Source organism: Sorghum bicolor, chromosome 2 (assembly GCF_000003195.3).
Source record: "Sorghum bicolor cultivar BTx623 chromosome 2, Sorghum_bicolor_NCBIv3, whole genome shotgun sequence".
Taxonomy (NCBI): domain Eukaryota; kingdom Viridiplantae; phylum Streptophyta; class Magnoliopsida; order Poales; family Poaceae; genus Sorghum; species Sorghum bicolor.
Window position 1 is genome coordinate 77,269,829 of NC_012871.2, and position 18,311 is coordinate 77,288,139.

An 18,311-nucleotide genomic window follows, 5' to 3' on the forward strand; every position below is an offset into this window, starting at 1 on the left:
ATCTCGCCCCACCCATCCATCCCTTGTTTGCTTCGTCTTCAACCTTACCCTCCCTCTCTTTCTTTAATCTCCACCCAATCCCCGTCGGTCGCACCCATCAACCCTAACTAGGGGCGCCTACCCTACTGGTCGTGCCACCCAACGTCCACTCCCATCGCTCCATCCCACCCTCCACTAACCTGAATTGAAGAAGTTGACTCCACCCAACGTCTACCCCTACCGCTCCTCCCTACCCTCCCCTAATCTCATGGAGGAGTAAATTGCAGATCGTCATCATGGCTGCCAGCTTCGCCCAACCGGGTGTCTCCTGCCATCTACTAAGTGGCATCCCCACTGCCAAGCTCACTGTCTGTCAACTTGCTTTGATTGCCGGTACAACTTACCACTGTCAAGCCCTTCCCCTTCTAAGGACATCATGCATGTATGGATTCCTGCACCGAAAACCTAAATCCCTAAAGCTGTGGGAGAGGAGAGAGATGAGCTGCACGCATGCATGGAGGAGGAAGACGACACCATGGAGTCTGTCCGGTCCAATATAGCATCAACACTTGTCTGCATGTTGCTTCCATCAGTGACGTGCAGCAGCATGCGAGAACACTCCTTTCCTAGAGCGCGTGTGTCAGTAAGGATATCAACGTCTTCAACCTCTCCCTACCTACTTTGTCTTCAATCTTTCCCCCTCCGTCTCTTGTTGAATATCGCCCTACCCGCCTACTCATGCTTGCTTCATCTTCAATCTTACCCTCCCTCTCTTTTTTAATCTCCACCCAATCCTAGCTGATCGCCCCCACCAACCCTAACCAGGGGTGCCTACGCTACCAGTCGTGGTACCCAATGTCTACTCCCATAGTCCCATTGCTCCACCCCATCCTCCCCTAAACCAAATTGAAGAAGTTGTCTCCACCCCCTCCCACCACCGCTGACCTTGCCCACCATCCCTAGATAGTGGTTTCTTCGCTGCCGGCTGCGCTGCCCAACATCCACCCCTACCACTCCTCCCTACCCTCTAATAATCTCATGGAGGAGTGAATTGCAGATTTGTTTTCATGGTTGCCAGCTTCACCTAGCCGGATGTATCCTGCCGTTTGCTCAGTGGCATCCCCGTTGCCAAGCTCACAACCCGCTAACCTACCACCACTGCTCGTACAACCTGCCGCCATCTAGCCCTTCCTCCTTCTAAGGTTGCTGGGCACATATGGAGAGCCCATGCTAAAAACCTGAATCCATAAAGCTATGGGGGAGGTGAGAGATGAGGCGCACACATGCAGGAGTGAGCAAGATGACCCACCGTGGAGTCTATCTGGCCCAATCTAGCATCAACACTCGTCTACATGCTACTTCTATGAGTGAAGTGTCCACATTGAACAAGGACTTGGGCATGTCAACACCCACCGCTCATCCAACATGGTCCCTCTATCATGAGCACACAAGCAGAGCTTGAGGTAGGGCATGCAGCAGCCAGGTCGAGCAACATAGGAAGAAGGGCGTGCACACGCATCAGGGAGGGAGAAAGGGTAAAATTGTGTTTTCAAATACCACTTTACAATAAATATTACCTACGTCATGGCAATGGAATGCACAAGAGATGAAAAAGAAGAAGTAAACCAATGGTAAGGAATAGAACACGCAATTCCTAATGACAACATAGAAGGCATGAGTATAGATTAATTCTAATGGTAACCAATAAATTCTGTCATATGATTGATACCTATCGCTGAGTGCTATGCACATGCACATTGCATGTGTGTGCATTTTCTTTATTTAATTCACGAACGGATCAAAGACTTTAGAAGTCTTGGAACAAATTAAAAGTTGAGTTCGGATGATGGCTCATTTTATGCCATTTATCCTTGTGCGGGAATATCTTGTGTTCACACACGTTGATGTGCGTGTGGACTAATAATACCTCACCTTCTGACCTCAGATAATAAAGATTTTTTTCTCGATCACACAAAAGGTTTGTGCGTTGTTGATAATTAAAATTATCCATTGTGCAAAGATCAGTTCTGACACCCTACCGGAACTTCTAACTTTCGTATAGGAGTTCTAGTTTTTTGCGGAAATTAGAACTTCTACCAAAACTTCTGATTTTTACCATCCAAATCAGGGAGAGTCCAAACTCGATACCAACTCTTCCAAACTCGTGGAAATTTTATATCTCCATATATAGAAATTGGAACACCAAGCTGAACTCTAAAAGAAGTGATTGTTGGAAAAGGAACATCAGAGTCTTGAATGGATAGCCCAATGTGCTCCAACAGGCAACAGTCCACTGCAAATTGTCAATCCAGGAAGAGATGCAGAAGAGTTTCTTCGGTTGAGAGGTTGCGAACTACACAATTGTAATATTCCAAATACATATTTTTCCTTTGCAACAAATTTCTAGTGCCAAGCCTGTCCTTCATAAGCAACCAGAAAAGACCTTTCCCTTGTTCTGACTGCAACTTTTCTATAGCCATGAAAATAATACTAAGAGTAGTTATTGAAACAGTTGTATGAGATTCACATATATCAATATCTTGTTTTTAACCATCGATCAAACATGTACACCAAATTGCCTATTGTTTGAGTTGTTGAATATGCTTCTCCAGTTGTGTCACATGATGCAGGGACACATGTGGAGGGACGGGCGGTATAGACACGCAACTGATGAAAAGACGCAGACCTACTCTATCTACAACTAATGGTATATATTTATCATCGAGGATGCTCCAATGATTACGTGTGTTGCTCTCTTCTGGAGTTATTTTGTTCAACATGCCCATCTAGCTAAATTACACTAGACATTGTGTGGGTAGGATGGAGCTAGACCAAATCTAAAGGGGTGTGCTTGCCGTATGAGCGCAAGGATTTATGACACGAGGGTGTGAATATGATGAAAATTTGGTTCTAATAACTTTTTTTGCTTGGCTATGGCCGCACCCACTTGTGTGAACATAGCTCCGCCCATAGTTGTGACGTAGATACAACGTTGTCCAGTGTAATTTAGCTAGGTAGACACACCAAACAACATAGCTCCAAAAGAGAGCAACACACGCAACCATTAGAGCATCTTGATGATAAATATATAAGATATAGATAGAGTCGTATGCGACTTTTCATCTATTGTCTGTGTGTACCACATGTGTCCTTGCGTCATGTGATATAGTTAGATGAGCATATTCGACAACTCTGGAACAATAGACAATTTGGTGTACATGTTTGATTCCTGACAAAAAAAAGATATTATTGATATATGAATCTCATAAACTATTTAAATTACTCGTGGTACTATTTGTCAACATCCATTTACGATCACTAAATTATGGGCCTCATTGTCTGTGACTTTTACCAACCCACATGTAAAACATATGTTATGTAGAAAAAAGTGTCATGACCATGTGTAAAAGAAGAGCGCATGAGCATGCCAAAGCCTTTGTCGGGCAAGAATGCTGGGAGCAAGCTTCACCTTAATTATGTGTCCATGGTGTCGTCATTCGTTGAGGACCCTATACCTTTGCTAGCTAGGGTTATAGTGGCAGCATGCATATAGATCCTATAAGCACACGCTGACACTTTTTTTTCTAATAGTGCCCCGTACAGTTGAGGTGTCGTTATTGCTGGTGAACAGCTCTCTCTCTCTCTCTCTCTCTCTCATTTTCCTGCACTTCTTTTTATGGAAATATATAAATCTAAAACTTTTCTTATGAAATCAGGCGATACTATAGTGCCCACAGGAAAATGCTAGAGTGATAGACTATATGTTGCTCAAAAGAGGTTCTCTCAGATTTATTATTCTACAACAAGCGGGGGAAACAGCACCTAGCAAGATCAGTATATATGCATGGCCCATATTATAGATATATTATATTCTGTTCAGTACCTGTGGCAATATCACTACAGGATTATGATGACATTATCACTACAGGATTATGATGACATAGCAGGAATCTCTTCCTTGTTACCGACAAGATTAGTAAAGTTGTTCAGGTTCCTCGAGGTATCCAATCTGATATGAAGCCTAGCTAACCACAGCCCTACATACTACATTTTAAAAAGAGTGATCATCACTCATACAGCGTAGTACTACCTCCATCTCTATCTCAGAAAAGATATAATTCTAGATTTGGTTAGAGTTAAACTGACTGAAGTTTGACTAAATTTATAAAAACTTATGAACACCAAATAAGTATATCTTCTTACATAAATTTAGTCAAGATCGAAATAGTTTAACCGAGAACTTTTTCTTTGTACGGGTGGGGGTAGGGGGGTGAGGGGGGGGGGACCTAGGTATCGGAGTCAGTGTTACAAGTTACTTCCTCATGCCATACAGGTTTGTCCTTAGTATATTGACAATTATTGTATAAGGTCATTCAGGACACTCACAATGTAAGACTCTATCATATAGTCCAAGACAATTAATTACATATTATTTATAGTATTTTGTTGATGTGGCAGCATATTAATTGAAGAAAGAGGTAGAAAAAATAAAACTTCAAGTCATATTTAGACTCTATGTCCACATTATTCGAGGTAATAAATAACATTAGACTCTATCATAGAGTCCAAGACAATTAACTATATATTATTTATGGTATTTTGCTGATGTGCCAACATATTTATTGAAAAAAAAAGATAGAAAAAATAAGACTTCAAGTCTTATTTAGACTCTAAATCTACATTGTTCGAGGTAATAAATAACTTTTGACTCTATGATAAAGTCTGCATTGTGAGTGCCCTAAAATTATGTAAAAGATCCACGACGCAAGGTTGATGCTACAAGATTCATTGTTAGAAACACTATGGTAGCCGAAATATCATATTAGAAACCGTGATTTTAGAGATACGGCTAGCCAAAATAATTCTTTCTGCACTGGATGGTTGACTTCTAAGAAGTTTTTTTTTCTTCCTTTTTCTCATGAGGGAATATATTCATGCATCTCTGCAACTTGATGGCTGCATCAACAGCTGTATGGTGACATACTTGCCACATGAAAGGACTGGAGTGCTATGTGTGATCATGCTAAAAAGGATTGGGTGCAGGACTGCAGGTATACGTCCACAGTGATAAGAGGCTGGATCTTTTTATTTTTCTCAAAGGGGTAGAGGTTGGACCTTATATTTCTGAAAGACAACGAACCTAAGTATATATTATTTGATTGACATTACATTTTGATCCAATGCTACTCAACATGCGGCTGCTGTGACTGTGAACCTGCAAGGAATTTTGCCATCGGGATATATAACCTTTGCCTCTTTAATTGGTCTCTGAACTGTGATCAACAGGTCCGAGTGCCCCAAATTTCATGAAATGCCGAGAGACCAACAGAGAGAGAACGTTTCAATTTCAGGCAACTACTGGACTGCTCTGAATAACCAAATAGAACAAGTCCCACATCACAAATAGGAAACCATGCCAGATCAGTTACTGTGCCTTTTTCCTGGCAGGGATTGTCCTAACCAAATCCACTGAAAAAATGCGACGACTCGACGCAAGATCAATGGGTCCTGTGCTCCTGTACCTTTGGTTGGAGCTTTCTGAATTAGCTATCAGCATCTATCATACACACAGTGCTGCTCTGCTGCTGTCTCCAGTTGCTTTCTCAGCTCGCTTTGCTTGCTGCTGCTGCGGCTTCCTCTCCTTTAATTTGCTTATCACTGTAGTGCGATGAGAGCCATCGAAAATGCAAGTGGATCATTGCCAATTTGCCATGCATGTTCATGTTGGCCGGCCCTTGGAAGTTCATTGGAAGACAGACACCAAAAGAGCAGAAGCAAATGTGAAAAGGTGTACGTGAACGTGGGTGCCATTCCAGCTTCTTGACCTCCTGCACACAACACAAGCAAAGAAAAAAAGAGTCTGGAGTGCAGAAATGGACAACCAACCAACCATATATGCATTCTCTGATGAGAGTCAGACTTGTCGTAGCCGTTGGCTCTGGCTCGTAGATGAATAGATCTCATCTCAGCATCCCTGACCAACAGTCGGCAGCATCTCTAATGCAACTTTCTGATGAAAAGACGCAGACACGCATGCACGCGAAGATAGCTATTCCCTATCGATCGATCTGCACCAGATGATCAGACTTTCGGCGACATATGGGGCGCATCGACAGCAAAAGCTCAAAAATGTCTTGGTAGCTTGGATGGAATTGAGTGTAGGATGTATATATTCTTGGGGTCTATGTTTCTTTTCAAACGGCTTTGCATTTTTCTGTGGTACTCCTAAAGTCCTAAACAACTGTGGGTCGTTCATTTAATTAGATCGGAACGTATTAACGAAAAACTTGCTAAGGCATGTTTGCAAGAAAAAAATAATAATAATTAGATTGGATGGTTAATTATGATAGGGACGTTTGGTAGAGCTTCAACGATCCAAGAAGCTAGAAAAGCCAGAGCTGACATCCTTTAAGAAACCCTGCCAAAGAGGACATGGACATATATATATATAAAGTAAAGAAAGATAAGGCAACCACGACATGGAACTTGAATTATTGTTACTATGGGGGTATCTATCCTGATAGAAATGCATGGATCTGTCTCACTCGCCAAATGTGTTGTTGCGTGTGTGGAGGAAAAACCGCAGGGGCTTGTGGCGGGCACGAGTCTTCCATGATCACGCAAGCAGCTACAGGATGGGGACGCATGCAGTGGAATTCAGATCAGAACATTATATATATTGTGTTTGTTTTGGCTTCTCAGCTCTCCTAGAGCTAGAGATGGAGAATTTTTCGTCGATCCGTGTGTGTGGCTGTGCAAAGGTCTCCAAATGCATGCGTGCTGGAATCGGTTCCTCGAAAATGACCTGCATTGCCTACCATGCGATCGAGAATATAATATATGGTTCAAGGGAAGATTATTCTGAATGCCAGAATACCATTAATGTCTCTGGTGCTCATGCTCATCAAGATATACAGCAGGCAGCAGTGATGCCGATTGTTTGCGTCGCTATCCCTTCCTTTCTATTCTTTTTTATTTTTTTACCTAGACGGCTAGATCACAAGCATCACTGGTATCAAGCCAGTCTCATGAAAAGAGTGCTATTTTATTTGTCCTAGCCTTGACTGCCAGGCCAACGTTCAGTCTCAAGTCCTGATGATAGGTGTCTCCACTGCAATTCTGCAAAGATGGTGAGATTCCCATTACTGAACATTACCGCCGCATTAGATAACTGATAATGCATGAAGTTTTTAACATTTCTCAAGACGAAACGTTGGCCCAGGATTGATATGCTTTGGCAACCAACACTTTCACGGTGCAACTGGTCAACACAACACGCCATAGAAGCGGTTGACTGATCCAGCCCGGTTTCGAGTCACGGCACCATCTTCTTAATACGAAAAATCAGGGGACGTCCCTCCCCTTGGTTGAGTTTTTTTTTTTACATATGCTTTGGCAAGATGCATGATGTATCATGTATGTTGTCTTTGTGCTACCTACTGTTGCTGTCCCAAAAAAAGATAAGAGGGCCATATTATCAGAAATGATTTCAGCACTAAAGACACAGCAGCACATTATCTAAACCAAAAGACAAAAAAAGGGGACATATATATACATCATCCATTCCAATCAAAGCCACATGGCACAACAGTCAAATAACTATTTGTAGATGATAGGGACCATACAATACTTTGGCTTCTAACCAAACAGTAGTAACAGCAGTAGCACACACAAGGCAAGATAAAAGTCCAGTACACAATGGCTTCAAGGAAACAAAGTCCTGCCATCCACAAAGTGGCTCATTAGTCAGATAATAACAAAAAAGTAGGCAGTGCTTCCAGGTTTCTCTGAGGCCAACCGTACGAATAAGATGCCACTGAAATCAGTCGAGGTCAAAAGAACGGAATAATTTTTAGAAGAATAACTCTTCGCATTTTGCAAAGCTAATCTCGAGTTCTTTTATGTGGTGTCGTGAGAAAGACTTTGCAAGCAACCTAACAGAGTAATCTAAATCTGCACTGGAACATCATCTGGTTACTAAAGCTTCACCATCAGATGAAGTTAAATATTTACCAAATCAGATTCTCCACTTTTCCTTTTGCACACAGCTCAAAACTTCTAGTTTTACAGCACAGTCTGAAGCTTCTGATTTGGGACAATTTTGGGAAATTGAAAGGCACCTACTTGCCCCTATTCCACTTGACAGCTAATAGACTTTGTCAGGTTCATGAAATTAATCGGGAAAAAATACAAATAAAGGTAGCCTTCAAGTTCCATATCTAAAACTTGACAATATGATCAATAACAGAGGTCGAATTGAGTAGCCAATACAAACATGATCCCCTAGAACAGTATTACCCCCGAGCATGTTCAGGACAGCTCACTACAATATACACCAACAACAAAGCTGTAGTGCTGAGCTCTTCTTTACACATGTAACCTTCGCTTCATGAGCGAACCATGGCCGGCTTTGTAAGCTCTGGCCCTTGTTTCCGTCAGCATCGGGAGCCCCTCCATTTCTTCTGTGGTAGGATTGGACGGTTGCGACTTATGACTGTCCGCACTTCCTTAGGCACGCTACACCTTCTTCCTGATACTCCTGCCTGGTTATCCAGAACTCAGGTGCATCCTGCATGGTCCAAACAATACGCAGGAAGTATATTACTAGCAATCCATCAGTGTAATAAGATTCTGCATGAGAGCACATATACAAGAATTACCTTCATGATTCCAGCAAGCACTGCACCTCCCAGGTACACCATGTGCTTTCTCCGAGGAGGATCCTCTATCCGCAGTCGTAATTTCTATGCACAATGAGAGCGAATGTGTCACAGATGGAAACAGAGAGCAGATGCTAATACTGAGATGAATGCATATCCTTTACAGAAAGTGTATTTGGATTGTTCTGTCTGAGTTCAATAATTTTATGCACTTATGTCTCCTATTTGTAAGAAAGGAAGCGCAAATTATTTAACAGAATTTGTTGTAGAGGTCAACAGACAAGAATAACAACTGCGGACCAATGATTACAGCAATGCAAGGTAGAACATCAACAATCTTACAACTCGGCTAGCGATCAACAATTTCCTTCAGGACATAAAAAATATAATTGCATGTATATTACCTTCAGGCCATCTTTGTTTCCCTTCAAAACTACATCAAGATAGCGATCAAGAATTTCCTTCTCCAACCTTGCAAAATGTAGTAACTTGTTAAGCATATGCAACTCGGGTAGAGGCTTATATTAACCAGGAAAATAATCGCTATAAGAAACATTACAGGCAATTATCATAACAATATCCATATGTGCTTACATGACAACTACCAAGAAGGCTATCAAAATAAAAACAATAAAAAAATAACTTGACGGGAAGGAGCAGACCACAACCCCGTTTTTTAATTAAGAGGATGCAGGGCTCGAACCAAAATAAAAACAATTGGTACGCATAATGTTGTTTCACACACATAATTTTTCCGTGCTGGCAGTAAACTAAAAAAACATAAATTAAGACGAGCATATCCTCATGACTACAGACTTCAAAAGGAATTAGAGTCTTACCGACTTGGTAGACCAGGGTACATTGTACTTCCTCCACTCAGGACAATATGTTGATAGAGCTGCGAAACATGGTCATATATTATAATAAGAAAAAAAAGGACATGATGAACCTATTAAAAAACTATACAATGTAAAGCATAGGAAATCTAATCTTACGTAGTTGATATTTCAATATAGTCTCAGACTCTTTATAATTGAATCTAACTTAAGTCCAGAACATCAACATCAAATAAATTTAAATAAATTCAATATTCTAAATAAACTTAAGCACTATACTGTTTATATACAACCATGGTCAAGCATAAAATTTGAATCCACCAGTGCCCTAAATCATAAGAACTAAATTAGAAAAATATTAACCCATTGTTCCTTCTAATCCATGTTTCATTTGAACAATTGAAAGGTTGAACCAGCAATGTACTGTACTGGTAATATATGTATACCGTCATCCGGTTGTCGATATCCATTTCCTGAATGCAACGGAATGCCATATCTGCCATCCCATCACCTTCAACATCTATCAGTTCCTGTTAAATCAATATTTGGTGAATACTAGCTTATTGCAGAGTTTGTCGACACAATTGCATACTGCAATCAATAATACTAAACAGGAACAGAAATGGAATAGTCTTACAGGAGTGAAAAGAGCTTCAGGAGCTTGAAATCGTTCAGTGCCCACTTTAATGACTCTTCCATCTGGAAGCTGATCACAAGAACTGAGCTTACAATAAGAAAAGGAACAGGGAAAAATTACAAGCAGGGCAACATACTTACAGTGTAACTTTTCACAAGGATTGTGGTCTCAAGTCCTAGCTGGTATTCTCGTTTGTAATCATAGCTGTACATAATTTAACTGTCATGACTACATATACAACAGCAAGATAGAGACAATAATTAAGAACAATAAGACAAGTTACCTTATATAGCATAGCTTCTCTTTTATTTCTCTGACCGTCTCAAAGTCAGCAGATTTGTTCATAGCATACCTTTTAAAGTGGGAGAACTAATTGAATCAGAAAAATCATGTAGCAGCAGCTGCAGAAGACAATCTTCAGAGCAAGATAGGTCTTACCCTCTCCTTGATAGTAGGTCAACAAGATAAGAGGTTATATGTCTTCCAGCTACATTCATTCTCTTTGTCAGATGAGGATAAGAGTATCCATCAACTACAGGAACCTGAATGCATGAAAAAGATGATAGGTGCAAAATTAAGATTGAAAGTGGAAGTAATTTAGTTAAAAATAAAAGCTTCACAATCACATCACAGTATTGTTAAATGAGTCACATGTAAGCACAGGGATAAAGACGATTGCTCATTGGTCCAAACTTAACATCCTAAATGGAAACAGGTTTTGTAACATGACCGAAATCACATAGTTGTAGAAAAAGAAAATAAAAGCAAATAACATAAAGAATATCAAACAGGCATGCTGAAAAGAGCATCTGACAAGGAGGCCTATCCTGGACTAGCATTAGGGAATTCCTACAGCTATGGGACTGCCTCATGGGATTTTCTTTGACTGATCAAGAGGATCGCCATATATGGAGACTAGATGCAAGTGGTTGCTACTCTTCCAAATCTGCTTATAAAGCCTTTTTCCTGTGGTGCTGTGACCTTTGAGCCTTGGCATCGTCTATGGAAGACTTGGGCCCCGAGCAAATGCAAAATGTTCTTGTGGTTGGCAATCCATAATAGATGTTGGACGGCAGATCGGCTCTCCAAGAGGGGCCTCTCTCATCCTGATAAATGACCCCTTTGTGATCAAGAAGTTGAGACAATATACCATTTGTTAACATCATGTGTGGTGACAGGACAAATATGATTCAAATTATTCACTCCTCTGAACCTATTGAATTTAGTCCCACAACAAAATGAATTGAGTTTTGCTGACTGGTGGCGCAAGACAATAAGCAGAGTTTCCAAGGAGCACAGTAAAGGAGTGAAGTCTTTAATTATTTTAGGGGCCTGGGTTATTTGGAGACATAGGAATGCATGTGTTTTTGAGGGGGCTTCTCCTTTGATTAGCATGATCTGGAGTGAGTTGAAGAATGAGCACAGCCTCTGGTGTATGGCGGGGGCGAAGAGGCTTCAAGGACTTGATTTGGCACTCGCAGACTAGGTCCTTTTAGTTAAGGTCGAGTTGTGTTTGTTCACTATGTGTTTAACCCTGGTGTATATGTAATCGCCTCACTCATATCTGGTCCCCGTATGAGTGAGGATCCTGTTGGGGACCCCCCATAGTTGTTATATCTTTTTACTACTATTCATATGTAATTGATTTCTAATTTTTATAAATTTGTAGTTGCCTAATTTCTAAACACTTTCATACAACATACTGAAATCATTGACTGGCATACTAATTAAAATGCCATCTTATGGTGTTCTGGGCTTAATATGTTGCTGATTACCATGATATTTGAGTTGGTTGCACAAAGATGATTAGAAATTGAATGTACCCCTTCAAACCAAAATACTTGGTCGGATATAGGGAAGAACATTATTCTCATACCACATGAGTAACACCGTCACCAGAATCTATCACAAGTCCAGTTAGCAAGCCTGAAACATGTAAAGTGGAGTGTTAATGTGATATTGTATGTGCCTGTGTGAATGCCCAGAGCCCCAGACTGGAGCACATGGTCAGGAGGGAGAGATGACCTTGAGCGTACAGCGAAAGAACTGCTTGGATCTGGATGAAGACCCCAGCAAAATTATATTTCTCGAACATGGTCTCGATCTGTTCATGGGATTCAATTTGTTAGGCATTGATGTTAGAAACTACAGCTCTGGCAGTATGTGACAAGTTGATAAAAGGAAATGCCATACCATTTTTTCTCGGTTTTTCACGGGATTGAGTGGTGGATCTGTCAGTAGGATTTTACACTCTGATGGATCGACCTAAATGAAGAAAATAGAAAGGTGTCGCTTTAACTAGAACTAGGAAACTTAGGAAATATAATAAAGGATATCAGGGGAAAATACTTTCCAGAGAAAGGGTAAGGCATTACACGCAGGGTTAAGCATACCAGTATAGATATACCTTGAGCTCACTGTAGAAGGCATTATCCCAAATATGGCCCATATCATCCCAATTTTGAACAATGCCATTGGTGACAGGATATGATACATCAAGTTGATGTCTCAAGTCAGCACAAGCTGCTCCAACAACAATATCCTGTAACGAACACAAGCGCCTATCATAGGATGTACTCATGAACATGAAGTTCCAGAAAGATGATAAGAAAATAGATTCGGACCGTCAATTCTTGCTCCTGAAGTGACTCCTCATAGCGAAGTAGAGGTCTTCCGACAACACAAGGGAACACAGATGTAGGAAAGTTCTCACCAGCAAAGCCACACTTCACATACTGCAATCAAAAGGTGTCAAATTAGAGAAAGGAATGATCCACTTTGTAATCTGGCTCAGTGTCATTTCATCATTATTATCGGAGACTCAACAAGCCTCGCATCTTCCCATATGATTATTTGGCACTGGCGAAAACTGAGAACAGATTGAGCTCCACCAGAATTTCAGCAGGATGTCACATGTACATGGCAATATAGGATAATGGGAATTTAGCTTGTACTAGAAATCTCAGGCTCAATCGACATTTTCTTCTGTGCATCAATATATCTAGCAATTACATAGTTGTACAGACAACAGGTCTGAAATGCATGAAACAATATATGCTTTTTAAAATAACAAAAAATGAAGACAAAGGAACTTAACACAAACACACTGTCAACACAACAACTAGAGATTTCACCAGCAATTTTGAATATAGTTTGCAGGTACTTGGGGTTAACCTAAGCTTTGTCTTGTGAACAATGTCAAAACAACCGAGCACGCCATTATTTGTGAATAGCAATTCACGATTGCGGCAGCGAACAGTACTTTGAGTCATGGCTTTTCAGCCAAGCAAACAGGCCCTAACGCCCCTAAGCTGCCTAACTACCGCGACCGATGCCCCAACAAACAACCGTGTCTCGCTTTTTTCAGTCCTTCATGGCTCCCAGCCTCCGTCCAGCCGTGCCAGGCACTCCGGTCCCGCCCGCCCCGGCACCGGCGATCGACTCTCGAACCGGCTTCCCCCCAATCAGTGGCCGAAGCAGCGGCGGATTGTGTCTGGGGCAGTACGCGAGAAACTCGGTCGTGATCCGGAGCATGAACGGGCGGCGGATCTAGGAATTGAGCGGAGATGGGGTGGGTCAGGGAGGTGAGGACTTACCCCGGTACCATTGTCGCACACCACTACGTTCCTGCTCTCCATTCGCGCTTCCCTCCCTTCTTCGGGGCGGTCCTCCTCCTCCTCCTCCCCTCTGGGTCTTGGGACCTGTGGTGATCTCCCTGTCTCTCTGCGCTTCCAAGCTACGGTACGGTACGGGAGGGGACAACCGGACAAGACGGAGGAGACTGCGGGAGGGATTGGCCGCAACAGCTCTCACCGTCGGATTGAAGCACGGACGGTCTCTGATCGATCAGTGTTGCTTTTAGGGGTGTTTGGTTTAAAGGCCTTGGAAAAGGATCAAGATGCCCAAGAGGAGGGTGAATTGGGCTTCTCTAAAAATTTAAGCAACCTATAAGCTCTAATTCAACCCCTTGTGCCTAGTGAGACTTAGAGAGCTACCGGATAAAAAGTTTTGCAACCTAGTTCCAATCCTATTCTAGCATGGCAATTCTAAGAATGTAAAAACACAAAGTAAATGCTAGAAAGTAATGGAGTAGTGGAAGAAAGTGCTCGGCGATGTTTTGCCGAGGTATCGGAGAGTCGCCACTCTCCACTAGTCCTCGTTGGAGCACCCGCGCAAGGGTCTTGCTCCCCCTTGGTCCGCGCAAGGACCAAGTGCTCTCTACGGACTGATTCTTCGACACTCCGTCGCGGTGAATCGCCCAAAACCGCTCACAAGCTTGACACGAGCCACCCACAAGAACTACGGGTGATCTTCGTGCCTCCAATCACCACCGAACCGTCTAGGTGATGGCGATCACCAAGAGTAACAAGCAAAGAACTCTCACTTGACCCAAACAAGGCAATAGAGAGTGGTGGATGCACACTTGACTCTTGGAACTCACTAGAGGAGGATTCTCTCAAGAATTCACTCAAAAACTCAATCCTCTCTAAGCTCTTGCAACTCTCTTGCTCCACAACAAGGTTCTCTGATGTTCAAATGGGCAAGAGAGCTCTCATGGACGAGGTGGAGAAGTATAAATACTATCCACGAAGTCCAAAGGTCAACCAACCGTTTTCCACTGAAAACGGGGTCACCGGACGCACATTATGTTGCACCGGACGCACTGCACCGAGCGTTCGGTGCTGCATAACGGCTAACTGTACTTCGCTCTGACAGGTCACCGGACGCTAACTCTCAGCGTCCGGTGCACCGTCCGGTGCTAAGGAAAAAATTACATGCTCCCTGCGCATGGGACCGGACGCTACCCGGTGCGTCCGGTGCTCAGGGGAACTTTGCAAGCTCCCTGGGTAAGGGACCGGACGCTGCCCGGTGCGTCCGGTGCCAGCGTCCGGTGCCTAACCCTAAGCACCAAACTGTTCCAACGGCTAAGGACCTCACCGGACGCACTCACAGAGCGTCCGGTGCAGCGTCCGGTGCCCCTTTGGGCACCCAAACTTCATCGAAACGTGAACGCTCCAACACGAAGTTTGTTCCTCTCGATCTAAGGACTATCTCTGAGCTGCCTAGTGCTAGGTTTACCAAGTGTGCACCACACCTAAACCTAAAGCCTTGCCTAAGTCAAGCTACTAGATCAAAGCCCCTCTTAATAGTACGGTCAAAGGAAAACAAAGTCCTAAACTACTCTAAGTGCCCTTCTTCACCATATGGCACTTAGACCTAGTCTAGTCTCGACGATGTCCATCCATCTTTGAAAACCGAAACGATTTCCACTATTAAGTTGGCATGTACGTCCCTGTCCATCGAGTACCTATTTACCATGACCTTACCTATGACTTTGTCTCTGCAAAACAAACGTTAGTCAAGGTAATCAACAATGTCATTAATCACCGAAATCACTAAGGGCCTAGATGCTCTTTCAATCTCCCCCTTTTTGGTGATTGATGACAACCTCGAGTATGAAAAGAGTTGAGGTTTTCAAAGTGACTTGGTTTCAATAAGCATATTACAATAAGACCAACGGGATTAGTAATGCTTATATCGACCAAGTCCAATACCCTGCATCCAAAAATGTGAGAGGTATACGACAGGATAAAGATATAAGGCTCAAAGGAATATCAGAGTCGAAACGCGGAAGCAAAAATACTGTGAGCCAAAACACAAGACAGAAGGATATCACATTAAGCACAAGTCATGTCTCATAACCATAGTATCTCACACAAGTGCAATGCATAAAGGTAAACATGATGCATGATAAAATAGCACACATAGAAAGTATCTCAAAATAATGAGCTCCCTCTCTAGCTCTCTAGCTCCCCCTAACTCCTAACTCTCTCATACGCACTGTCTCCCTCTTTGGCATCAAGCGCCAAAAACCTATGAAGACGGCGGAGGAGGCGGAGCAGAAGAGTCCCTCGGCGTGGCGACAAAACGAGCTGCATCGTCGAAACTATCGGTCGTCGAGGCGGAGGAGGTGGAGTGACCCTCTGAAGCTGTAGGTGCTGGAGAAGCGGTCCGGGTCTGCTCTGGCGCTGTCACAGGCTGTGCTGGCTGCTCAAGTCCTGCTGACGAGGCTGGCACGGACTCGGTCGCTGTAGCTGTCGTCTCTGGTACGGTAGTAGACGGTGCAAGCTGCTCGGACGACGCTACGGACGACGACAGAAGCTCTGTAGTGGTGACTGGCGCCGTAAAGACTGCAGGGGCCTGCAGAGGAGGAGGCGTAGGGTCACCAGTCAGAGCACTGTAGGTGAAGCTGAGGTGCGGATCTGTCTGCGAGTCCCACACAAGCTGTGACGCTGAAGCTGACTGAGGTGTGAAGCCTGAGCGGAGAGGGGTAAACTGCGGTACCTGCTCAAAGCCTGAAGAGATGGCACCCTGAGAAACCTGGTGCTGGGGCGTCGAGAACGGCTGACTTTGAGCTGGTAACTGGAGCGGCTGCTGAGACGGGCTCTGAGTCTGAGGCGCAGGAGTAGGAGGCCTGACTGACGACGTGCCTGGGAGCTGAATCTGCGGTAGCTGAATCCCGGAGGCGGCCATGAGAGCGGCCATCATCGCGGTCTGCTGGGCCTGGAAAGCAAGCTGTTGCTCCTGAAAGGTGAGAAGCTGACGCTGGAGCTCATCCTGCCTGGCCTGCATGGCTGCATTGATGGCAGCCTGATCCCTATCTCGCCTCGCCTGCTCCTCAGCTGCACGGCGCTGATCTGCCCTCATCCCCTCCAAGATAGCAAGCAGGGCGGGGTCGGAAGCACTCGAAGAACCGCCTGCCTCGTGATCATGAGCTCTGGGAGGAAGGTCAGTTACTGGCGGCTGATAGTCATCATCTGAGCTATCTGAGGCGAAGTCAAACTCGCCCTCTGCCTCGGCATCTGCAAAACCGCCAATAGCTATATCCTGCTGCTCCTCTGTCTCTGCAACTGCTGCTGTACTGCGGGTGCCCCTAGGAGAAGGTGGGGGCACCGGTCCACGTGGAGCACGAGGAGGAGGAGCACCTCTGAGGTCGTGGTGTGCTCTCAACATCTGTCGGGGGTCGTAGTGGGGGAAGACGGTGTCTGACTCAGTCAACTCCCTCTGCAAGTGAGCTGGCAAGGGCAGTGGCCTAGCACGAAGAATAAGCAGGGTGATCCAATGTGCGTAGGGCAACTGATGCCGGCCCCTGAAGCTCTCTGAGATGGTGTCCTCTATCTCTGAGACGATAAGATCCCACAAGTCAAACTGCGTCTGGGAGATAAGGTGAGCGACGAGCCACTGCTGCATACACGTGAATCCATCTCTGTAGCCTGTCCTGGGGAGAAGAGTCTTCCTCAACACAAAGTCGAGGATCCTGGTTGGGCGAGTCAAGTCTGCCACTGTCCTGCTGGAGCCCTCCCCAAAAGGTGCACGGAAACAGGGAGCCACGAAGTCAACTGGTGGTATCTCACCACCGTGAGGACGACGAGGGGGATCCACGTTCCCGTAGCACAGCTGGTGAATCCTGGTGGGAGAGGCTCGCAGTCCAAGCACCTCTCTGGCCCTCTGAGCTGTCACTCTATAGTCTGTCCCTGCCAGTGCGTAGTGAATATAGCTGTGATCTGGAGAAATCCACACTGACGCATAGAACTCTCTGACCCACTGCTCACAATAAGTACCTGGAAGCGCTAGCAGCTCTGGGAGTCCGTGGAGGTAAGTAAAATACTGACGAATATCTGCCCCTACCACGTTCCCAAGAATCTCCAGGTCAATCACTCTGTGCTCCCTGAACTGAGACTGAGAGTGAACCAGTGCCTCGTAGATGTCCTCCTAGACGACTGTGTAGAAACGGGCACCAGCTCTGGGATCCCTGGCAGCTGGAAACCAAGTCGGAAACGAAACGAACCGCAGTTGCTGTATCTCTCTGGCTGACACACGGGTAAGATCCCGGTGGATCCTGACTGGCCTCTGGCGGGAAGCTGGAGTGCCTCTAGCCGGAGTGGCTCGAGCTGTGGAGGTGGACTGACCCTGCGTACCAGTCCGGGGAGTGGCCTGAGTACGAGCACGAGTCGACCTCCTCAGTGGCTGCTCCTGCTCCTGTCCCTCTGCTGGACCCTCTGCCTGGGTCTCTGTCTCTGTGTCCGGACCCTCCTGAGCCGGATCCCTAACCACAAGCCTGACCCTCTGTCCTCCAATCGTCACGGTGCCTGGAGGGGATCCATGGAAAGCCTCTGCCTCAAGCACTGCACGCCTCTG

General features: G+C 44.5%; 1 protein-coding gene across 2 annotated transcripts; it reads right to left on the bottom strand.

Moving 5' to 3' along the window:
* LOC8077510 (actin-related protein 2) lies at positions 8,130-13,936 on the bottom strand. Of its 2 annotated transcripts, XM_002463386.2 has the most exons (15): positions 13,709-13,936; positions 12,737-12,847; positions 12,520-12,654; positions 12,306-12,377; positions 12,138-12,216; positions 11,989-12,038; positions 10,551-10,654; positions 10,396-10,464; positions 10,253-10,316; positions 10,113-10,181; positions 9,922-10,005; positions 9,479-9,537; positions 9,044-9,110; positions 8,640-8,723; positions 8,130-8,548 (listed from the first exon to the last, which is right to left on the bottom strand). In XM_002463386.2, exons 1-15 carry the CDS (start codon positions 13,748-13,750, stop codon positions 8,468-8,470), a joined length of 1,170 nt encoding a protein of 389 aa, XP_002463431.1. In that variant the 5' UTR covers positions 13,751-13,936; the 3' UTR covers positions 8,130-8,467. The 2 variants fall into 2 exon arrangements, with proteins under 2 accessions (XP_002463431.1, XP_021310272.1); XM_021454597.1 differs by lacking the exons at positions 11,989-12,038; positions 12,138-12,216; positions 12,306-12,377 and having other exon boundaries at positions 13,709-13,844.

Coding starts and splice junctions, on each gene's coding strand:
- LOC8077510 (XM_002463386.2), bottom strand. CDS start 13,750: ATGGAGAGCAGGAACGTAGTGGTGTGCGACAATGGTACCGGG. Junction 9,111..9,478: donor TACCCTGGTCTACCAAGTCG/GTAAGACTCTAA, acceptor ACATTTTGCAAG/GTTGGAGAAGGAAATTCTTG. Junction 8,549..8,639: donor TGCTTGCTGGAATCATGAAG/GTAATTCTTGTA, acceptor TGGACCATGCAG/GATGCACCTGAGTTCTGGAT.